At 40.5% G+C, this 18924-nt stretch overlaps 1 protein-coding gene across 1 annotated transcript; it reads left to right on the forward strand.

Moving 5' to 3' along the window:
• The first annotated feature begins 5173 nt into the window (after positions 1-5173).
• s100v2 (S100 calcium binding protein V2) lies at positions 5174-17994 on the forward strand. The gene is made up of 3 exons (XM_063009481.1): positions 5174-5263; positions 8801-8932; positions 16736-17994. The coding sequence occupies exons 1-3, from the start codon at positions 5255-5257 to the stop codon at positions 16904-16906; spliced, it is 312 nt and encodes a 103-aa protein (XP_062865551.1). The 5' UTR covers positions 5174-5254; the 3' UTR covers positions 16907-17994.
• The last annotated feature ends 930 nt before the right edge of the window (positions 17995-18924 follow it).

Raw genomic sequence — 18924 nt, forward strand, 5'->3', positions numbered from 1 at the left:
CTGTGTGTGTGTGTATGTGTGTGTGTGTGTGTGTGTTACTCATCTTGAACCTTACTATTACAGTCAAGCAGTCAGCCTAAAGCTTTAAGACTCCAACAACCAACTGCAACAGCCATGATCTTTACATAGAGAAAACTATGTAATGGCTCCACGACAAATTTCCATAAAAAGTCAAAATAGATCTAAAATGAATAAATAAATAAATAAATAAGGTTAATAATGTCAGTGTTTATGAAAAACACTACTCAGAATGGAATTGATGAGAGACTGGACAGGAGGAAAACACTGCAAAAGAGGAACTTCAGTGCTCATCTGACGTGTGCAAAAACAAAATCTGGAAAATCCCTAAATCTTTCAAGATGGTGTTTTATGGACAGACGAATAACAATGGAAATATTTTAAAAACAAGATGCAGTATTTCATCATGCAGTTAGGACATAATACCAACAACTGAAGTGGTGGTTTGTGTGATAGTGAGGAGATCGTCTGTCCATGAGCTGAAACTGAGGTGTAATCAGGTTCTGCAGCAGGGCAACAAGCTCAAAAAGTTCACGTCTGAATGGCTAAAGAATAAATTCAAGCAGTGTCCAAGTGATTTAAAGCAGTTCTATAGAAATAAATGAAGCTAAAATTTCTATACAGTGACATTAAAGATAAATATGGAATTACATACATATGGATACACACCGATGAGGCATAACATTAAAACCACCTCCTTGTTTCTACACTCACTGTCCATGTTATCAGCTCCACTTACCATATAGAAGCACTTTGTTGTTCTTCAATTACTGACTGTAGTCCATCTGTTTCTCTGCATGCTTCAATGCTCAGGACCCCCACAGAGCAGGTATTATTTAGATGGTGGATGATTCTCAGCACTGCAGTGACACTGACATGGTGGTGGTGTGTTAGTGTGTGTTGTGCTGGTATGAGTGGATCAGACACAGCAGCGCTGCTGGAGTTTTAAAACACCTCGCTGTCACTGCTGGACTGAGAATCGTCCACCAACCAAAAATATCCAGCCAACAGCGCCCCGTGGGCGGCGTCCTGTGACCACTGATGAAGGTCTAGAAGATGAGCGACTCAAACAGCAGCAATAGAAAGATAGAAAGATATCCTTTATTTGTCATATATACATATACAGATGTACAGTACAATGAAATTCTTTCTTCGCATATCCCAGCTGGTGTTGGAAGCTGGGGTCAGAGCGCAGGGTCAGCCAACTTACGGCGCCCCTGGAGCAGACAGGGTTAAGGGCCTTGCTCAAGGACCCAACAGTGGCTACATAGCAGAGCCTGGATTTGAACCGCCAATCTTCCGGTTGATAGCCCAAAGCCCTACCCACTAGGCTACCACAGGCCCTCATAGATGAGCGATCGTCTCTGACTTTACATCTACAAGGTGGACCGACTAGGTAGGAGCGTCTAATAGAGTGGACGGTGAGTGGACACGGTGATTAAAAACTCCACTCATACCAGCACAACACACACTAACACACCAGCACCATTGCAGTCAGTGTCACTGCAGTGCTGAGAATCATCCACCACCTAAATAATACCTGCTCCGTGGGGGTCCTGTGGGGGTCCTGGTTATTGAAGCATGCAGAGAAACAGATATACTACAGTCAATAATTGTAGAACTACAAAGTGCTTCTATATGGTAAGTGGAGCTGATAAAATGGACAGTGAGTGTAGAAACGAGGATGTGGTTTTAATGTTATGCCTCATCGGTGTAAGTGTTGAATAGCTTTGACCCTCATAATGTTTTTAGCGAGTGATCACTGATCTGAAATCATTCAGTGTGACAAATGTGCAGTAACAGAGGAATCAGAAAGCACTGCCAGAGATCTTCATAAACCTGCCACAGCATGAAACTGTTCAACAACTCTGTATGTGAGAAGTGAAGAACAAGGGAGCTTTTGTGTGTCATTTACACACCATTGTTTAAGTCAGTGTTTTGAACTGTGAAAGGTTGAGCCTATCAGACGTTCAGGTTCCCCAGTGAGTGTCGGTTACGACACACCCAGCCCAACTGGATTTCCTTCCAAAAGATGTGAAAAAAAGAGTCACAGAAAAGCTGCAGGAAAGGAAACGCGCTGGTCAGAAGCATCCGAAGTTTAAAAGCAGAGGTTTTAAATGTGGGCAGCACATTTTTCCAATAGTGGGGCGTGGTCATGTCAAGTCTCAAAAAATAAAGTTCTGGAGTGTAACCAAACAGGCTACGCCAGCATTCCTCACTCTTCACCACAAAAGAAAAGCAACAGTAGCTGCAGGTTTTCATACCGACCGTGTTTGACCGTGAAGATCGAGACCAACTGATTAAGCAAGTGAAATCAGGTCTGGGTTACGCCTGGTTTGTATGAAATTGTGCAGTTCCCTCTTATTGAATAAGACCGAGTACCACTGGACTGCACTCTGCACTCAGGCTGCTGTCTTCGAAAATCGCAGAGCACTGAACCCTCCTTACTCATTCAGAGATTCGGGGCAGTGATACACTGCGTTTACATTTGCAGCACTTAGCGGACGCTTTTATCCGAAGCAACTTACAGAACTGTGACAAGATTCAGTCTTGAGGGTTAAGGGCCTTGCTGAAGGGCCCAACAGTGGCAGTGGCTTGAACGGGCAACCTTCTACTTACTAGTCCAGAACCTTAAGCGCTAGTCTACAACTGCCCACAAAAATATGTAGACACCCCTCCTCTTTATATAAATGTTATTGATTTTGCAAATTACAAGGGACATGAATTACACACAGTAATCAAGGAATAACTGTAAAATACAGAACAAATAATATATAAATAAAATTAAAAAAGGAGATTTTGCATACCACTATAAAACATGCACAACATAAAAAATCGTAAAATGACTATTTTGTTTAACCCCAGCCCACCCCAAATCAATTATCAAATCATTACGATTGCCGTGTCTGCTTCTCCCCTCACCAAAAACCCCGAGACCCCACAAACTTAATTACTAAAGAAAAAAAACATTAAGAATTAACCATACATACATAGACATTCACATTTCCCGATACCTGACAAAAACAAAAGAAGGGTCAGTGTAAGGACCCCTCTTAATGACTGAATTGAATTGTTATTGCCACATGCACAGTATTTGTTTAAATAATACAAACTATATTGTGTTATGTCATGATTCTGTGACTCCAGTACAATTTGGGCCATGAAGTAAAACCAGTATAAGAAATGCTGCACTACAATCAGACAAAAGACAGTCATGATCTTACAAGCAAGGCAGACTTGATGGTAAGACTTAGGCATTATGGCGGTTGTGAAACCTGCAGGGTAGAAGACCTGAACCTTAAATGCTCGGCTACTGGTACTTGGTCTTTGTTGTTGCAGGAATTTCTTTTTGATCCGTTAATCATGAAGGTCTGGGTCTGATCTTATGCCAGAATCTTTTCCCTTCTGGCTGAGCTTTTATTGTTTTGCAACTCGTTTTGGCATTTTTTGCAGGATATTAGTACTAATGTTACCCAACGCAGCAGTGAACAGAAATGACTTTCTAACACACATCACAACATAACGGTTCACAGACGTTACGCTGAACAATGGAATGTCTGCACTGCAATGATAAAGTTGTTGTTTTTTACTGTTGTCACTGATTGCTTTGCTCAGAAGTTGGTGGAAAGTAAAGTCAAACTTTCATTGGTTCCTGTTGGTACATGTTCTTGGTTTAGGTATGCAGCTAAAAATACCCTTACAGGTAAAGTAAGGAAGGAGCTCGGCTTTCTGGCGATTCTTACATTTAAACTCACGACCTGCTGGGCAATTGCACAGAACCTTAAATCCATTTGCAACCCCTTTCTCCACGTCATTGCTATGTGTTATTAATACTGACACTGCACAAGTGCTGCAGTGGACAAGCTTAAAGCACTTGACAGAAATGGCTTCTTACAGCACTTCTTAATACATCATGGTTAAAACCGCCTAAATCTGGAATGAGTCTGGAATGTTTGCTCCTCTGAACCGCTTTCAAAGGGCCTAGATTTTAGGAAACTATAAACATTGTTATCTTGATAAGACTATACAGCCAGACTGGATCAAATTTTATTGCCATTTTTGTTTCGCAACACTGTCTCAGAGGCACTGTTGAGCATCCGAATGGTCTGTTGCAAACCTGAGACGTCAGGCAGTATTTCGTGTGTGTGTGTGTGTGTGTGTGTGTGTGTGTGTATGTGTGTCGGGTACAACTTTACAAATCTTTTACTTGAACAGAGCTTTCTTGAGAAGACCTGACTTGAGACTTGTGTGCCTTTTGTGTAGGGTGGGGCCAGCGGTGGTCTTTCACCTTGGCATATGAGCCAAAGGTCCCATAAGACACACATTACATGCCGTATAATGTGTTTATGCTAAATAAACTGTTCCAGAGTAATGAGTGTAAAGAACTGTTACATGATGATTAAGAAAACAAAGCGCCCAGGTGGCGCAGCGGGATATTCTGCTAGCACACCAGCACCGAGTTTCTGAACTCCTCGGTCCGCCACCGGTTGGCTGGGCGCCATCTGGCGGGCATAACTGGCAGAGCCTGCAGCAGATACTAATTGGCCACTGTATCTGCAGGGTGGGGGACGGACTATGTGTAGGTGGGTAGATCTCGGTCTTCATTTCTGGGCACTGGGAGTCACAGCTTCATTTAAAGTAATTAGCTTAAAAAGTTATGCAAAGCCTAAACATACATCCTTCAGCCAGGACTGTGAATATATAAGCTGTGGTATTAGTTTACGCAGGATATGTTCATCTATCGTTTAGATGTGATTGAAAATCCGACCACGTTTTATGAGTAAAGCAAAAATCCAGGCTGTTCTAAAGGCTTCACATACAGAAGTCCAGGGCTGTTTGATTTGTTGTCACTCTCCACCAGAGTCTAAGTAGGACAATGCAGAAGAGTCGCAGCTCCAGCCAGTCCAACCCTTTCATGCAAACTGCTGCTGTTGCATAAAAAAATGTTCCAACTTCCTGCTGAAAGCTTCCAGATGTGAGAAACACATGTGTGTGCGCGTGTGTGTGGTAGACTAGGCATGCACTCCATACCCGCCCCGTCCACTTTACAGTCTCGAAGCATCAGATTACAAGGGATTTTTTTTCTCCTCTATAGCTTACTGACTGACACGGTAGGTGGTGGGTTGTGCTCTTTTTGCTTTGAGTGGGAGGATTCAGGATCTCGGCCAAGATGTGACAGCAGCGAAGGAAGGTCAGGAACCAAATTGCTGAAGAGAAGGAGAAAGGAGCAGCTGAAATGGCGAAGGTAAAGATATTTACTTTTTCCCTGTAAAGTATCTTTTGTAAACTTGAGTAGGATGTTACCAGTCCTCGAGTTGCTTTGTTGGAGCTTCAAAAACTGCTCAGATGTTTGAGAGATTAGACAAGTGCTGAAGTTTTGCCAGAAACTTTTGTTAAACCCTTTACCTTAAGAATTGACAGGGAAGGTATGCAAAGATCTCAAATAACAAAAAAAACCTAAACCAAAAACTTTTCTCATCAGCTACATATTAGTTTAGGTGTTTTATTTAACCAAAAAATTCAAGAATTTCAGGTAAAACCTGAGAATGAAAGAAAATTAGAGTTATTTAGACTGCAGCGATGTTAAAATTCATATCAGTGCAACTCGTTTTGATGATTTTATGCACTAAAAAGCGCTTTTCGTTAACAAATAATTATATTTTACTCTTTACGTCAAGTCTAGACAGCTGATTGACGCTTTGGAATTAGGAATAATCTAATAAATGTAGTTTAGACGGGTGTCCGATGAGCTGAAGTCATTTAGGGAGTGCCAGTGAAACAGCCTGAAGCTGTAAAGGGTCTGACCCACTGCTTTTCCTGGACTTAAACCAGTTATGTTAATTGGGGCCATATGCTCTCCGCTGCTCACACCGTTCCATTGTGTGTCTATGGAAAGCACAGGAAATCAATCAGATCCACATTCCTTTAAAAACAGAGAAACTGGCACTATTAAATCACTTCTGACGTGGAACCAACCCAATTTTATACCAATACGTTGGCAAGATCTTCACCAACAAGGTTTTCTATAGAAGTTTACAGTCACAACAAGAAGTTTTCTACCTTTCTAGTTTTGTCGACTCCATAAAACACATGAAATCATCACCGCCCTACCTTTAAGGCATTCACAGAGTGGCATTTGCTGGAAAAAAAATATGAACCTTTGGTCCTGGATTGTGAAAAGAAGCTGCCAAAAAAGCCTGTTAATAATAAGATACGCTGCCCCATTTTTATCTACTTAGATTCCATAAAAAATGCTAATTTTTCAACGTTTCAACATGTGCACCAGATTTTTTGCTTTTTGCATTTTTAAGCCTAGCGTTTAAAAAGCTTAAACGTTGCATCAGCATCAAGTTCATCAATACAAATCTTGGTCTTCCATGCATGGAATAAACTTCATTCTAGAGTTTTCTTGAGTTACCAGGCTTCTCACGGCTCATGGAGTCATAACCGCCCTCCCCTTAAGGCATAAGTGGTATTTACAGTTCATTCTGGACAACTGTAGTATCTTCTGGCCCTTCTTGGCACATGGCCTACTTAGGGCCTATAGAATTATCCATTGGAATCATTCCAACCATCCAACCTATTCAGTATCCTGTGGTAACATGTAGTATCTTTGGGATCTAAAGGTTTGAGCAGGAGTGTTAAGGTCAGTTCATGTTGGACCACAACCCGATTTATTTATTTGTTTATTAACTAGGAGAATTGGTAAACTCTACACTACTGTGGCCCTACAGGACTTAAGTTTGACACCCTAGGATTGGACCATAATTTTCTATGGTTTCATCTAAGATTTAGAAAATCTTATATTTAAATTGGCAGCACAAGATCTCATTTTAGAGTTGCAGGGTTATCTTAAAGTTTTTTTTTTATTCTGGAAAATTTGCAGGCATTGCAAAACATTCAGACTCCATAAACGTTTGATCAACTAGTTATTAATTGGCACAGTGGTGTCAGTATAAATCTTGGGACCCCTGCCCTGAATAGTTCTCATTCATGGGCACACCAGTCAGTTTAAGGCCCTAAAATCACCCCCACCATCAACCAATCACTCTTGGGTTACATAAACTGTACAAATCTCAAAGTGCCCCCCTGTCCTGGAAAGTTTTTGGACACCCCGATTTTATACTATTCCATACTACGTTACTATTTTATAATTTAATTTTTTTAAATGAGCTCTAAGCATTATTAGCAAGCAGGTTCGGATCAAACACATTCTTGGTTTGGTTGTTAAAATCTATCACTAGAACAATTTGGGAACAATTATCTGCTTAGGGGCCTTAGAATCCTCCCACCACTGCACCTTTACGACATCCGTTAGGTGGCCGGCATTGTAAATACAATACATGCCTTATCCCCTGGGCTATAAATTGTCCTGGATGATTTTCGTTCCCCGGGTTATTCTTAGGAACCCTGTGCACTTAGAACTCTTGGAATCATCACCAAACTACAACTTTATGGCAGCTTTGGAAACAGCAGAGCCCTTGGAATCAACCAGATGCTTTTGTGTGACACACACTGTAGAACACAGTCTAATTCTTGGACAGTCTGCCATGAAAAAGGTCTTCTTGACTTAATTCATCCACACCAGCCCACTTTTACATCACTGTTATGGTGGCATTCTCTGTCTAAAACACTACAACTCTGAGTCTCAAAGTTATGAGAATACTACAAAACATGTTTTCTGTGAAACCTAATAATGTTTTTGGCTGTAATTATGTATGTAATATAAATTTTACACTCATAAGCTACAGTGTAGTAAAACCACAAAGACTAGATTCTGAGCAAACAACCAAAAAGATTTGGGCGGGTCTATCTTGAAACTGATGCAACCCAAGACTAAGAGCGCTGTAGCTTATCTTAAAAAGCAACATGGGATTAGTTCTGTGCTCAGGTGTGCCTGTGGGTAAATAGAGCATAGGGGGTGGAGTTCTCATGGCTCGACTTGCAGGTATTACAGGTATGGTTGCGTACGCTGCCAGGTTGTGAAAGTTTATTTAAAACTGCAGTTTATGAGAAACAGACTTGAGCCTTTAACCGTTTCATGTTAAATTTGTAAACTAGAAGATTGAAAGTCTGTTGCAGTGTGAATTAGGTGGATGTTGGATAGCTGGAGTATGCTAAAGAGCATATAAAGGACTGAGGAAAAGATACTCTGCTCTGATAAAACTAAAATTCTTTGGGCACAACAGCAGGCACTATGTCTGGCGAAAAACGGGCACTGCACATGGCAAATACAAAAAAAATCTCCTCCAGTAAGAAGACGTGAAATCAGACTAGGGCAACAGTTCATCTTTCAACACAACAATAACCCAAAGCATACAGCTCAAACAACAATGGACGGGCTTCGGACAAGTCTCTCAATGTTCCAGAGTGGCCTATTTGTGGAGAGACTGATAGAGCTCAGAGGATCTGACATGAAGAACTGGATAAACTGCCCAAATCCAGGTGTACAAGAATTGCAGAAACTTATACTAGAAGACTTGAAGGTGTAATTGAACACTGAAGGATGACTTTTAAGAAATTGGTGGTTTCTAATTTGTAAAAGCATGTTCATGTCATTATGGGTGATTAAGGGCGCTCCGGTGGCACAACGTGTAGATTGAGGGTAAAAAATGTTGATTATCAACAATCAATCCCCAACACAAAGAGTGCAAACAGTCAAGAGGTCAGAATACGTTCTGAATTCACTGTAAATGCATTCTATAAAGAATTAAAAGGCTGTTTATTTAATATATTTTCAGGATACTTTCTATTCTATTCTAACTGAAATCCTCTTTCTCAGACTTCAGATCTGGAGAGTGCCATTAACACTTTGGTGAAAAACTTCCACGATGCCTCGGGTGATAAGAGCCCATCACTAAAGGCAGATGAATTCAAGAACCTCCTTTCCTCACAGCTGCCTAACCTCATCAAGGTAAGACACACCCAAATACTTGCTGCTACACATTTGCAGGGTGTGGCTGCACAGATCTGCTGGGAAACTTAAAACCGCCAGTTCTGGCTCACATTTATGTTGCTGTGGTAAGACTTTTTATGTGTCAGATGGGGGGCAGGGAAAAGCTCTCATCGGGACAGGCGAGGGAAGGAGTTAGTTCATATGAAACTTTTTTAGGTGGGGATGGAGCTTTAGCTGAAGCTCGTGGAGATTATTGTTTCAGTTCGTGTTGTGGCACGCTGCCTCGGGCCTAATGCGGAATTTCTGGAAAGAACAAAAAAACTCAGCATGATGAACTGTGACAGATGAGCTCGCAATTGTGCAACTGTTGAAGAGTATTTACATTCACACTGGAACGAGGAACGAAAACAACACAAAGGCAGATATATCGTTGAAATCTGATTCCCAAAAAGTGTTAAAGATGCACAACAGTTCATTCAGTCCCGTTCAGACTATTTTTTTATTTATTGTTTATTGTTTGTTTGTTCGTTTATTAGGATTTTAACGTCATGTTTTACACTTTGGTTACACTCATGACAGGAACGGTAGTTACTCGTTACACAAGGTTACATCAAACAGTGATGGACAATTTTGTATCTCTAATTCACCTCACTTGCACGTCTTCGGACTGTGGGAGGAAACCGGAGCTCCCGGAGGAAACCCACGCAGACACGGGGAGAACATGCAAACTTCACACAGAAAGGACCCGGACCGCCCCGCCTGGGGATCGAACCCGGGACCTTCTTGCTGTGAGGCGACGGTGCCGCCCTAGCACATTTGAAAGTTGGACGATTATATTTAGCTGGTTAAATTAACACCCTGGAATGGACATAATCACATCAACTATTATAAACAATTTTTTTGGGAAGTGGAAGAAAAACCACATGGACATGAAGAGAACATGTCAAACTCCACACAGACTGTGATTGGAGGCAAGGATTGAACCCTATTTTCTGAGACGAACCATTTGTTTGAGCTTGGTGTTGGGCCCTGTGTTCAGGCTGCTGAGAACATTTTAGCAACAACATTAAAAACTCATTTACTTATGTCTGATTTGCATTAATATAATTTCCTCATAAGATGAAAGGTTACTATGACTAATTTTAATAAATTATACTAATTTTAATATCTGTTGATCTCCAGTAACAGTAACCCAGTCCAGACTCACACTGCATCCAAAACCCAAACTGGAAAATGACTGATGCTGACAATAAATAAAAAATATATGTAATTGTTTACGGTTCCAGTACCAGTTATATGTATAACAAAACAGGCATAAACAGACATACTTTAGTCCGTAAATTTTAGCTTTTATTTAAATATTTCTTTAGTTTTCTTTAGTGACTAATTTACTTAAGTCAGAAGTGAACCAATTGGATGCTTGGATGGTGCACGCTGAGATCTACAGATCCTGAGAAACATGGCAAATTCTGCACAGGGATTGAGTCTGAACTGCTGAAGCTGTGTGGCATCAACACTACCAGCCCTGCTACTCGTTCCCAAGCTGCTTCACTACTCCTGCTGGCACCTCGACCAGTAAGCAAAGGTCGCTAATGCAGTAGCAGTGAGGACAGACTCTAGCCAACCTTCCCTCCCTCAGACATGCCCAGTGTCTGAGGATGTCTGTTGAGCACCCAGCCAGGCTGGTAGCACAGATGAGACTCAAATCTAAGAGCGTACTGAACTGATTTGATTTGGTCGTCAGAGCTGAAATATGAAGAACTGAGCTCTGCTACATGACCACAAGATGGAGACAAAACATTAAAGAGTACAGTGTGCAAACCCAAGTCGGTTATACAGTAATTCCGTAAGAGGTGAATAGCACAGCTGCACATTTTTAAACCCTATGGCAAGGACAACAATAGCAACATCACACTTCAGGGCCCTATAGAGGTCCTCAGGAAAGCATCCAAAGAAATTTGGACCCTACAGACTACAAAAGATGCAGCCTGTGATTTGTAGGCAAAACAATAGCAGTATTACACTTGAGGTGCTTATCGAGGCCAAAACAATAGCAGTATTACACTTGAGGTGCTTATCGAGGCCAAAACAATAGCAGTATTACACCTGAGGTGCTTATCGAGGCCAAAACAATAGCAGTATTACACCTGAGGTGCTTATCGAGGCCAAAACAATAGCAGTATTACACCTGAGGTGCTTATCGAGGCCAAAACAATAGCAGTATTACACCTGAGGTGCTTATCGAGGCCAAAACAATAGCAGTATTACACTTGAGGTGCTTATCGAGGCCAAAACAATAGCAGTATTACACCTGAGGTGCTTATCGAGGCCAAAACAATAGCAGTATTACACCTGAGGTGCTTATAGAGGCCAAAACAATAGCAGTATTACACCTGAGGTGCTTATAGAAGCCAAAACAATAGCAGTATTACACTTGAGGTGCTTATCGAGGCCAAAACAATAGCAGTATTACACCTGAGGTGCTTATCGAGGCCAAAACAATAGCAGTATTACACCTGAGGTGCTTATCGAGGCCAAAACAATAGCAGTATTACACCTGAGGTGCTTATCGAGGCCAAAACAATAGCAGTATTACACTTGAGGTGCTTATCGAGGCCAAAACAATAGCAGTATTACACCTGAGGTGCTTATCGAGGCCAAAACAATAGCAGTATTACACTTGAGGTGCTTATCGAGGCCAAAACAATAGCAGTATTACACCTGAGGTGCTTATCGAGGCCAAAACAATAGCAGTATTACACTTGAGGTGCTTATCGAGGCCAAAACAATAGCAGTATTACACCTGAGGTGCTTATCGAGGCCAAAACAATAGCAGTATTACACTTGAGGTGCTTATCGAGGCCAAAACAATAGCAGTATTACACTTGAGGTGCTTATAGAGGCCAAAACAATAGCAGTATTACACTTGAGGTGCTTATAGAGGCCAAAACAATAGCAGTATTACACTTGAGGTGCTTATAGAAGCCAAAACAATAGCAGTATTACACCTGAGGTGCTTATCGAGGCCAAAACAATAGCAGTATTACACCTGAGGTGCTTATCGAGGCCAAAACAATAGCAGTATTACACCTGAGGTGCTTATCGAGGCCAAAACAATAGCAGTATTACACCTGAGGTGCTTATCGAGGCCAAAACAATAGCAGTATTACACTTGAGGTGCTTATAGAAGCCAAAACAATAGCAGTATTACACCTGAGGTGCTTATCGAGGCCAAAACAATAGCAGTATTACACTTGAGGTGCTTATAGAAGCCAAAACAATAGCAGTATTACACTTGAGGTGCTTATAGAAGCCAAAACAATAGCAGTATTACACCTGAGGTGCTTATAGAAGCCAAAACAATAGCAGTATTACACTTGAGGTGCTTATAGAGGCCAAAACAATAGCAGTATTACACTTGAGGTGCTTATAGAGGCCAAAGCAATAGCAGTATTACACTTGAGGTGCTTATAGAGGCCAAAACAATAGCAGTATTACACTTGAGGTGCTTATAGAGGCCAAAGCAATAGCAGTATTACACTTGAGGTGTTTATAGAGGCCAAAGCAATAGCAGTATTACACTTGAGGTGCTTATAGAAGCCAAAGCAATAGCAGTATTACACTTGAGGTGCTTATAGAAGCCAAAACAATAGCAGTATTACACTTGAGGTGCTTATAGAGGCCAAAACAATAGCAGTATTACACTTGAGGTGCTTATAGAAGCCAAAACAATAGCAGTATTACACTTGAGGTGCTTATAGAGGCCAAAACAATAGCAGTATTACACTTGAGGTGCTTATAGAAGCCAAAACAATAGCAGTATTACACCTGAGGTGCTTATAGAGGCCAAAACAATAGCAGTATTACACTTGAGGTGCTTATAGAGGCCAAAACAATAGCAGTATTACACTTGAGGTGCTTATAGAAGCCAAAACAATAGCAGTATTACACTTGAGGTGCTTATAGAGGCCAAAACAATAGCAGTATTACACCTGAGGTGCTTATAGAGGCCAAAACAATAGCAGTATTACACTTGAGGTGCTTATAGAAGCCAAAACAATAGCAGTATTACACTTGAGGTGCTTATAGAGGCCAAAACAATAGCAGTATTACACTTGAGGTGCTTATAGAAGCCAAAACAATAGCAGTATTACACTTGAGGTGCTTATAGAAGCCAAAACAATAGCAGTATTACACTTGAGGTGCTTATAGAGGCCAAAACAATAGCAGTATTACACTTGAGGTGCTTATAGAAGCCAAAACAATAGCAGTATTACACCTGAGGTGCTTATAGAGGCCAAAACAATAGCAGTATTACACTTGAGGTGCTTATAGAGGCCAAAACAATAGCAGTATTACACTTGAGGTGCTTATAGAAGCCAAAACAATAGCAGTATTACACTTGAGGTGCTTATAGAGGCCAAAGCAATAGCAGTATTACACTTGAGGTGCTTATAGAGGCCAAAGCAATAGCAGTATTACACTTGAGGTGCTTATAGAAGCCAAAACAATAGCAGTATTACACCTGAGGTGCTTATAGAGGCCAAAACAATAGCAGTATTACACTTGAGGTGCTTATAGAGGCCAAAACAATAGCAGTATTACACTTGAGGTGCTTATAGAAGCCAAAACAATAGCAGTATTACACTTGAGGTGCTTATAGAGGCCAAAACAATAGCAGTATTACACCTGAGGTGCTTATAGAGGCCAAAACAATAGCAGTATTACACTTGAGGTGCTTATAGAAGCCAAAACAATAGCAGTATTACACTTGAGGTGCTTATAGAGGCCAAAACAATAGCAGTATTACACTTGAGGTGCTTATAGAAGCCAAAACAATAGCAGTATTACACTTGAGGTGCTTATAGAAGCCAAAACAATAGCAGTATTACACTTGAGGTGCTTATAGAGGCCAAAACAATAGCAGTATTACACTTGAGGTGCTTATAGAAGCCAAAACAATAGCAGTATTACACCTGAGGTGCTTATAGAGGCCAAAACAATAGCAGTATTACACTTGAGGTGCTTATAGAGGCCAAAACAATAGCAGTATTACACTTGAGGTGCTTATAGAAGCCAAAACAATAGCAGTATTACACTTGAGGTGCTTATAGAGGCCAAAGCAATAGCAGTATTACACTTGAGGTGCTTATAGAAGCCAAAACAATAGCAGTATTACACTTGAGGTGCTTATAGAAGCCAAAACAATAGCAGTATTACACTTGAGGTGCTTATAGAGGCCAAAACAATAGCAGTATTACACTTGAGGTGCTTATAGAAGCCAAAACAATAGCAGTATTACACTTGAGGTGCTTATAGAGGCCAAAGCAATAGCAGTATTACACTTGAGGTGCTTATAGAGGCCAAAACAATAGCAGTATTACACTTGAGGTGCTTATAGAAGCCAAAACAATAGCAGTATTACACTTGAGGTGCTTATAGAGGCCAAAGCAATAGCAGTATTACACTTGAGGTGCTTATAGAAGCCAAAACAATAGCAGTATTACACTTGAGGTGCTTATAGAGGCCAAAACAATAGCAGTATTACACTTGAGGTGCTTATAGAAGCCAAAACAATAGCAGTATTACACTTGAGGTGCTTATACAGTGCCTTGCAAAAGTATTCAGCCCCCTTGAACTTTTCAACCTTTTGCCACATTTCAGGCTTCAAACATAACGATATGAAATTGTCATTTTTTGTGAAGAATCAACAACAAGTGGGACACAATCGTGAAGTAGAACGAAATTTATTGGGTATTTTAAACTTTTTTTAGAAATAAAAAACTAAAAAGTGGGGCGTGCAATATTATTCAGCCCCTTTACTTTCAGTGCAGCAAACTCACTCCAGAAGTTCAGTGAGGATCTCTGAATGATCCAATGTTGACCTAAATGACTGATGGTGATAAATAGAATCCACCTGTGTGTAATCAAGTCTCCGTATAAATGCACCTGCTCTGTGATAGTCTCAGAGTTCTGTTTAAAGCGCAGAGAGCATCATGAAGACCAAGGAACACACCAGGCAGGTCCGAGATACTGTTGTGGAGAAGTTTAAAGCCGGATTTGGATACAGAAAGATTTCCCAAGCTTTAAACATCTCAAGGAGCACTGTGCAAGCGATCATATTGAAATGGAAGGAGTATCAGACCACTGCAAATCTACCAAGACCCGGCCGTCCCTCTAAACTTTCAGCTCAAACAAGGAGAAGACTGATCAGAGATGCAGCCAAGAGGCCCATGATCACTCTGAATGAACTGCAGAGATCTACAGCTGAGGTGGGAGACTCTGTCCATAGGACACAATCAGTCGTACACTGCACAAATCTGGCCTTTATGGAAGAGTGGCAAGAAGAAAGCCATTTCTCAAAGATATCTATAAAAAGTCACCTGGGAGACACACCAAACATGTGGAAGAAGGTGCTCTGGTCAGATGAAACCAAAATCGAACTTTTTGGCCACAATGCAAAACGTTATGTTTGGCGTAAAAGCAACACAGCTCATCACCCTGAACACACCATCCCCACTGTCAAACATGGTGGTGGCAGCATCATGGTTTGGGCCTGCTTTTCTTCAGCAGGGACAGGGAAGATGGTTAAAATTGATGGGAAGATGGATGGAGCCAAATACAGGACCATTCTGGAAGAAAACCTGTTGCAGTCTGCAAAAGACCTGAGACTGGGACGGAGATTTATCTTCCAACAAGACAATGATCCAAAACATAAAGCAAAATCTACAATGGAATGGTTCACAAATAAACATATCCAGGTGTTAGAATGGCCAAGTCAAAGTCCAGACCTGAATCCCATCGAGAATCTGTGGAAAGAGCTGAAAACTGCTGTTCACAAACGCTCTCCATCCAACCTCACTGAGCTCGAGCTGTTTTGCAAGGAAGAATGGGCAAAAATGTCTGTCTCTCGATGTGCAAAACTGATAGAGACATACCCCAAGCGACTTGCAGCTGTAATCGCAGCAAAAGGTGGCGCTACAAAGTATTAACGCAAGGGGGCTGAATAATATTGCACGCCCCACTTTTCAGTTTTTTATTTCTAAAAAAAGTTTGAAATATCCAATAAATTTCGTTCCACTTCACGATTGTGTCCCACTTGTTGTTGATTCTTCACAAAAAATTACAATTTCATATCGTTATGTTTGAAGCCTGAAATGTGGCAAAAGGTTGAAAAGTTCAAGGGGGCTGAATACTTTTGCAAGGCACTGTAGAAGCCAAAACAATAGCAGTATTACACTTGAGGTGCTTATAGAAGCCAAAGCAATAGCAGTATTACACTTGAGGTGCTTATAGAAGCCAAAACAATAGCAGTATTACACTTGAGGTGCTTATAGAGGCCAAAGCAATAGCAGTATTACACTTGAGGTGCTTATAGAGGCCAAAGCAATAGCATCAGACTTCTAGACTTCATGCACATGTGCACACAGTAAGGTCGATAAAGACATGGTTTGATGAGCCTGACCATGATTTAATGAACACCTTGGGGATGAACCGGAACATAGATTGCAGGCCAGGTCTTTATGTCCCACACTAATACCTGACCTAGAAAAAGCTGTTTAAACTGTATGAGCACAAACATACACAAACACACTTGAAAATCTTTCAAAAGCCTTTCCACAAGTTATGGATTGTAGGAGGGAGATGTTTGAAATGGGATTTTTAACAAGTTCATGGTCAGGTGTCCACATACTTTCTAACATGTCGCATCTTTCAGATTTGGTTCTGTATGTATTGTGCATGCTGTGCAGCATCTACAGTGTGGCAGTGCAAGTAACCACGTGTTAAACTAACACATTTCTTCACGTCTTTCTCTCCTAGACCAGCGGTACAGATGCAGGTTTTGGGGAGGTGCTGAAGCAGATGGGGGTGAAAGATGGTGAAGGAATAACCTTCGATCACTTCTGGAAGCTGATCCAAAACGTGGCTGGATCTCAGTACGGCCAGCTCAGTCACGAGAAAGTGTCCAAATGTACCTGCCTTCTAATGTGAACACCAGACTGCAGCTAGGTCAAGATGGAGGGATTTTCCAGGATTTTTTCGTTGATCCACATTTTCCCCACCAAACACTATTCCTACACGATTTCTTTAAGTTTTGGCTTACAATATATTTGACCTTATCTCGCCTACATACAGTGCAAATGTTAAAATGAGCCGTGTTAATCATCTCACTAAAAAAGTAGACCAAATCAAACCATACGGTAAAACTGCACATATAAAAAAGTACCTGTTTTTTATCATGAATATTTCTCAATGGGATCAGCTAAGTGTTTTTATACTGTTTGCTTTTCTATATACAAAACTAATGTGTCATGTATCATCATCTTCATACTCAGTGTGTTTATGTAAAAACACAAATCAGTTATTTCTAAACTTCATGTTCTTACTGTGTATGTCTAAGATTTACTCAGTGGTATTGTCTTGACATCATTTTTCATATTTATATTTTGTATTTCGTGGCCAAAAATACAGTTTTAACCATAAACAGTGTCAAAAATAACACGTTTTTGTTCCAAACACAGTGATTATGGTTTTTTTTTTTTTTTAGTTCAGTTCCAGTAACACCATGAGATACACGTCCCTTACAAGTGTGTGTAAACTCAAATTATTTTCACAGAGATTCTTTGTTTTTGGGGAGGCACGTAAAAGCATCACCAGACAATTAGTGATTTTAGTGTGGAGGGCAACATGACACTTGAGACTCATTGGGTCAAAGTACATGTCAGGACAATCAACCACTGAGCAAACTCAAATGTATAGAAGTTAACGCTAACCACTCTGTCCAGTCCTTGTGAAACTAATGCTTAGGTAATACATTTATTTTCATGTTTACTTCAATTACTTTTAAATGTACCTTAAAGAGTGGAATACTTCATACTCAAGTAAAAAAGACAAATTAATGTATTTTAGTTACATTCATTTCTGTTTTATATGCTACTCCTGTACTGTGGCTAAATCTTAAATTGCATTCTTATGTAGTGCATTATAAAGTGTAAAACAGAACATGTACAAACCTTATTTCCAGAAAAGTTGGGACAATTTGTAAAATGCAATAAAAACAAGAATCTGTGATTTCTCAATTCGCTTCAACCTTTTTTAGCTGGCAAAAGTACTAAGAAAAGACTTCTAATGTAATTGTAACCACCACTGAGACGCGGGTTCGAATCGTATCAGGGATGAGCGCCTATTCAGACACGATTGGCTATGTCTGAGGGGGGGATGACCAAAGTAATGGAATGTAACCCTGTCCAAAGTGTTCCTGCCTTGCACCCGGTGTTTCCTGGTGGACCCGACCCCGCTGAGACACTGACCAGTATGGAGCAGTGATGAAAATAAAACAAAAATGAAACTTGATCGTATTTTATTGAATTTAAACAAATTTTGAATCTGATGCCTGCAAACCCTCAAAACGTTGAGACCTGTAGCTCGGCTCTAAATTTTTTACCCGAAAGCAACAACCGAACAAGATAACTTAGTTAGCTGTTGATTAATCAACATCCCCTTAAAGAACCCTTTATTAGATCAGTGGTTCTCAGTGTGTCATTAGCTGCAAATGACCCACAGACTGCAGGTTAATCTGACGCTGCAAATGGTGTGTGAGATACCGTTTATACACAAACACTAGCAAGCAATAGTGATTCTGTAAATATTAGCAAGAGCAGATTTTATCTTTTTTACATTTTACTTAATATATAGATGGTCTTAAGAATCTTTGTGTCTTCAGTCTGTTCATTTTGATACTACTTTGATGTGTATGAGTTGATAACAAAACCACAACCCATCTGCATGAGTAAAACCGAAACCTGAGGTGCTAAAAACAACACAAAATGTGTGAAGTACACAACATCTAAAACTATCTATTAATAAAACAAATAGTCTGCACATCTATCACAGGGCACTACATCCACTCATACACTAACTTACAAACAGGGGTGATTTAGAGCAGCCAATCCACCTCCTGCCTGTTTTTCATGGTGGGTGGAAACCAGAGTATACAAAGATAATCCACA

The sequence above is a fragment of the Trichomycterus rosablanca genome, chromosome 2, assembly GCF_030014385.1.
Source record: "Trichomycterus rosablanca isolate fTriRos1 chromosome 2, fTriRos1.hap1, whole genome shotgun sequence".
Lineage (NCBI taxonomy): Eukaryota > Metazoa > Chordata > Actinopteri > Siluriformes > Trichomycteridae > Trichomycterus > Trichomycterus rosablanca.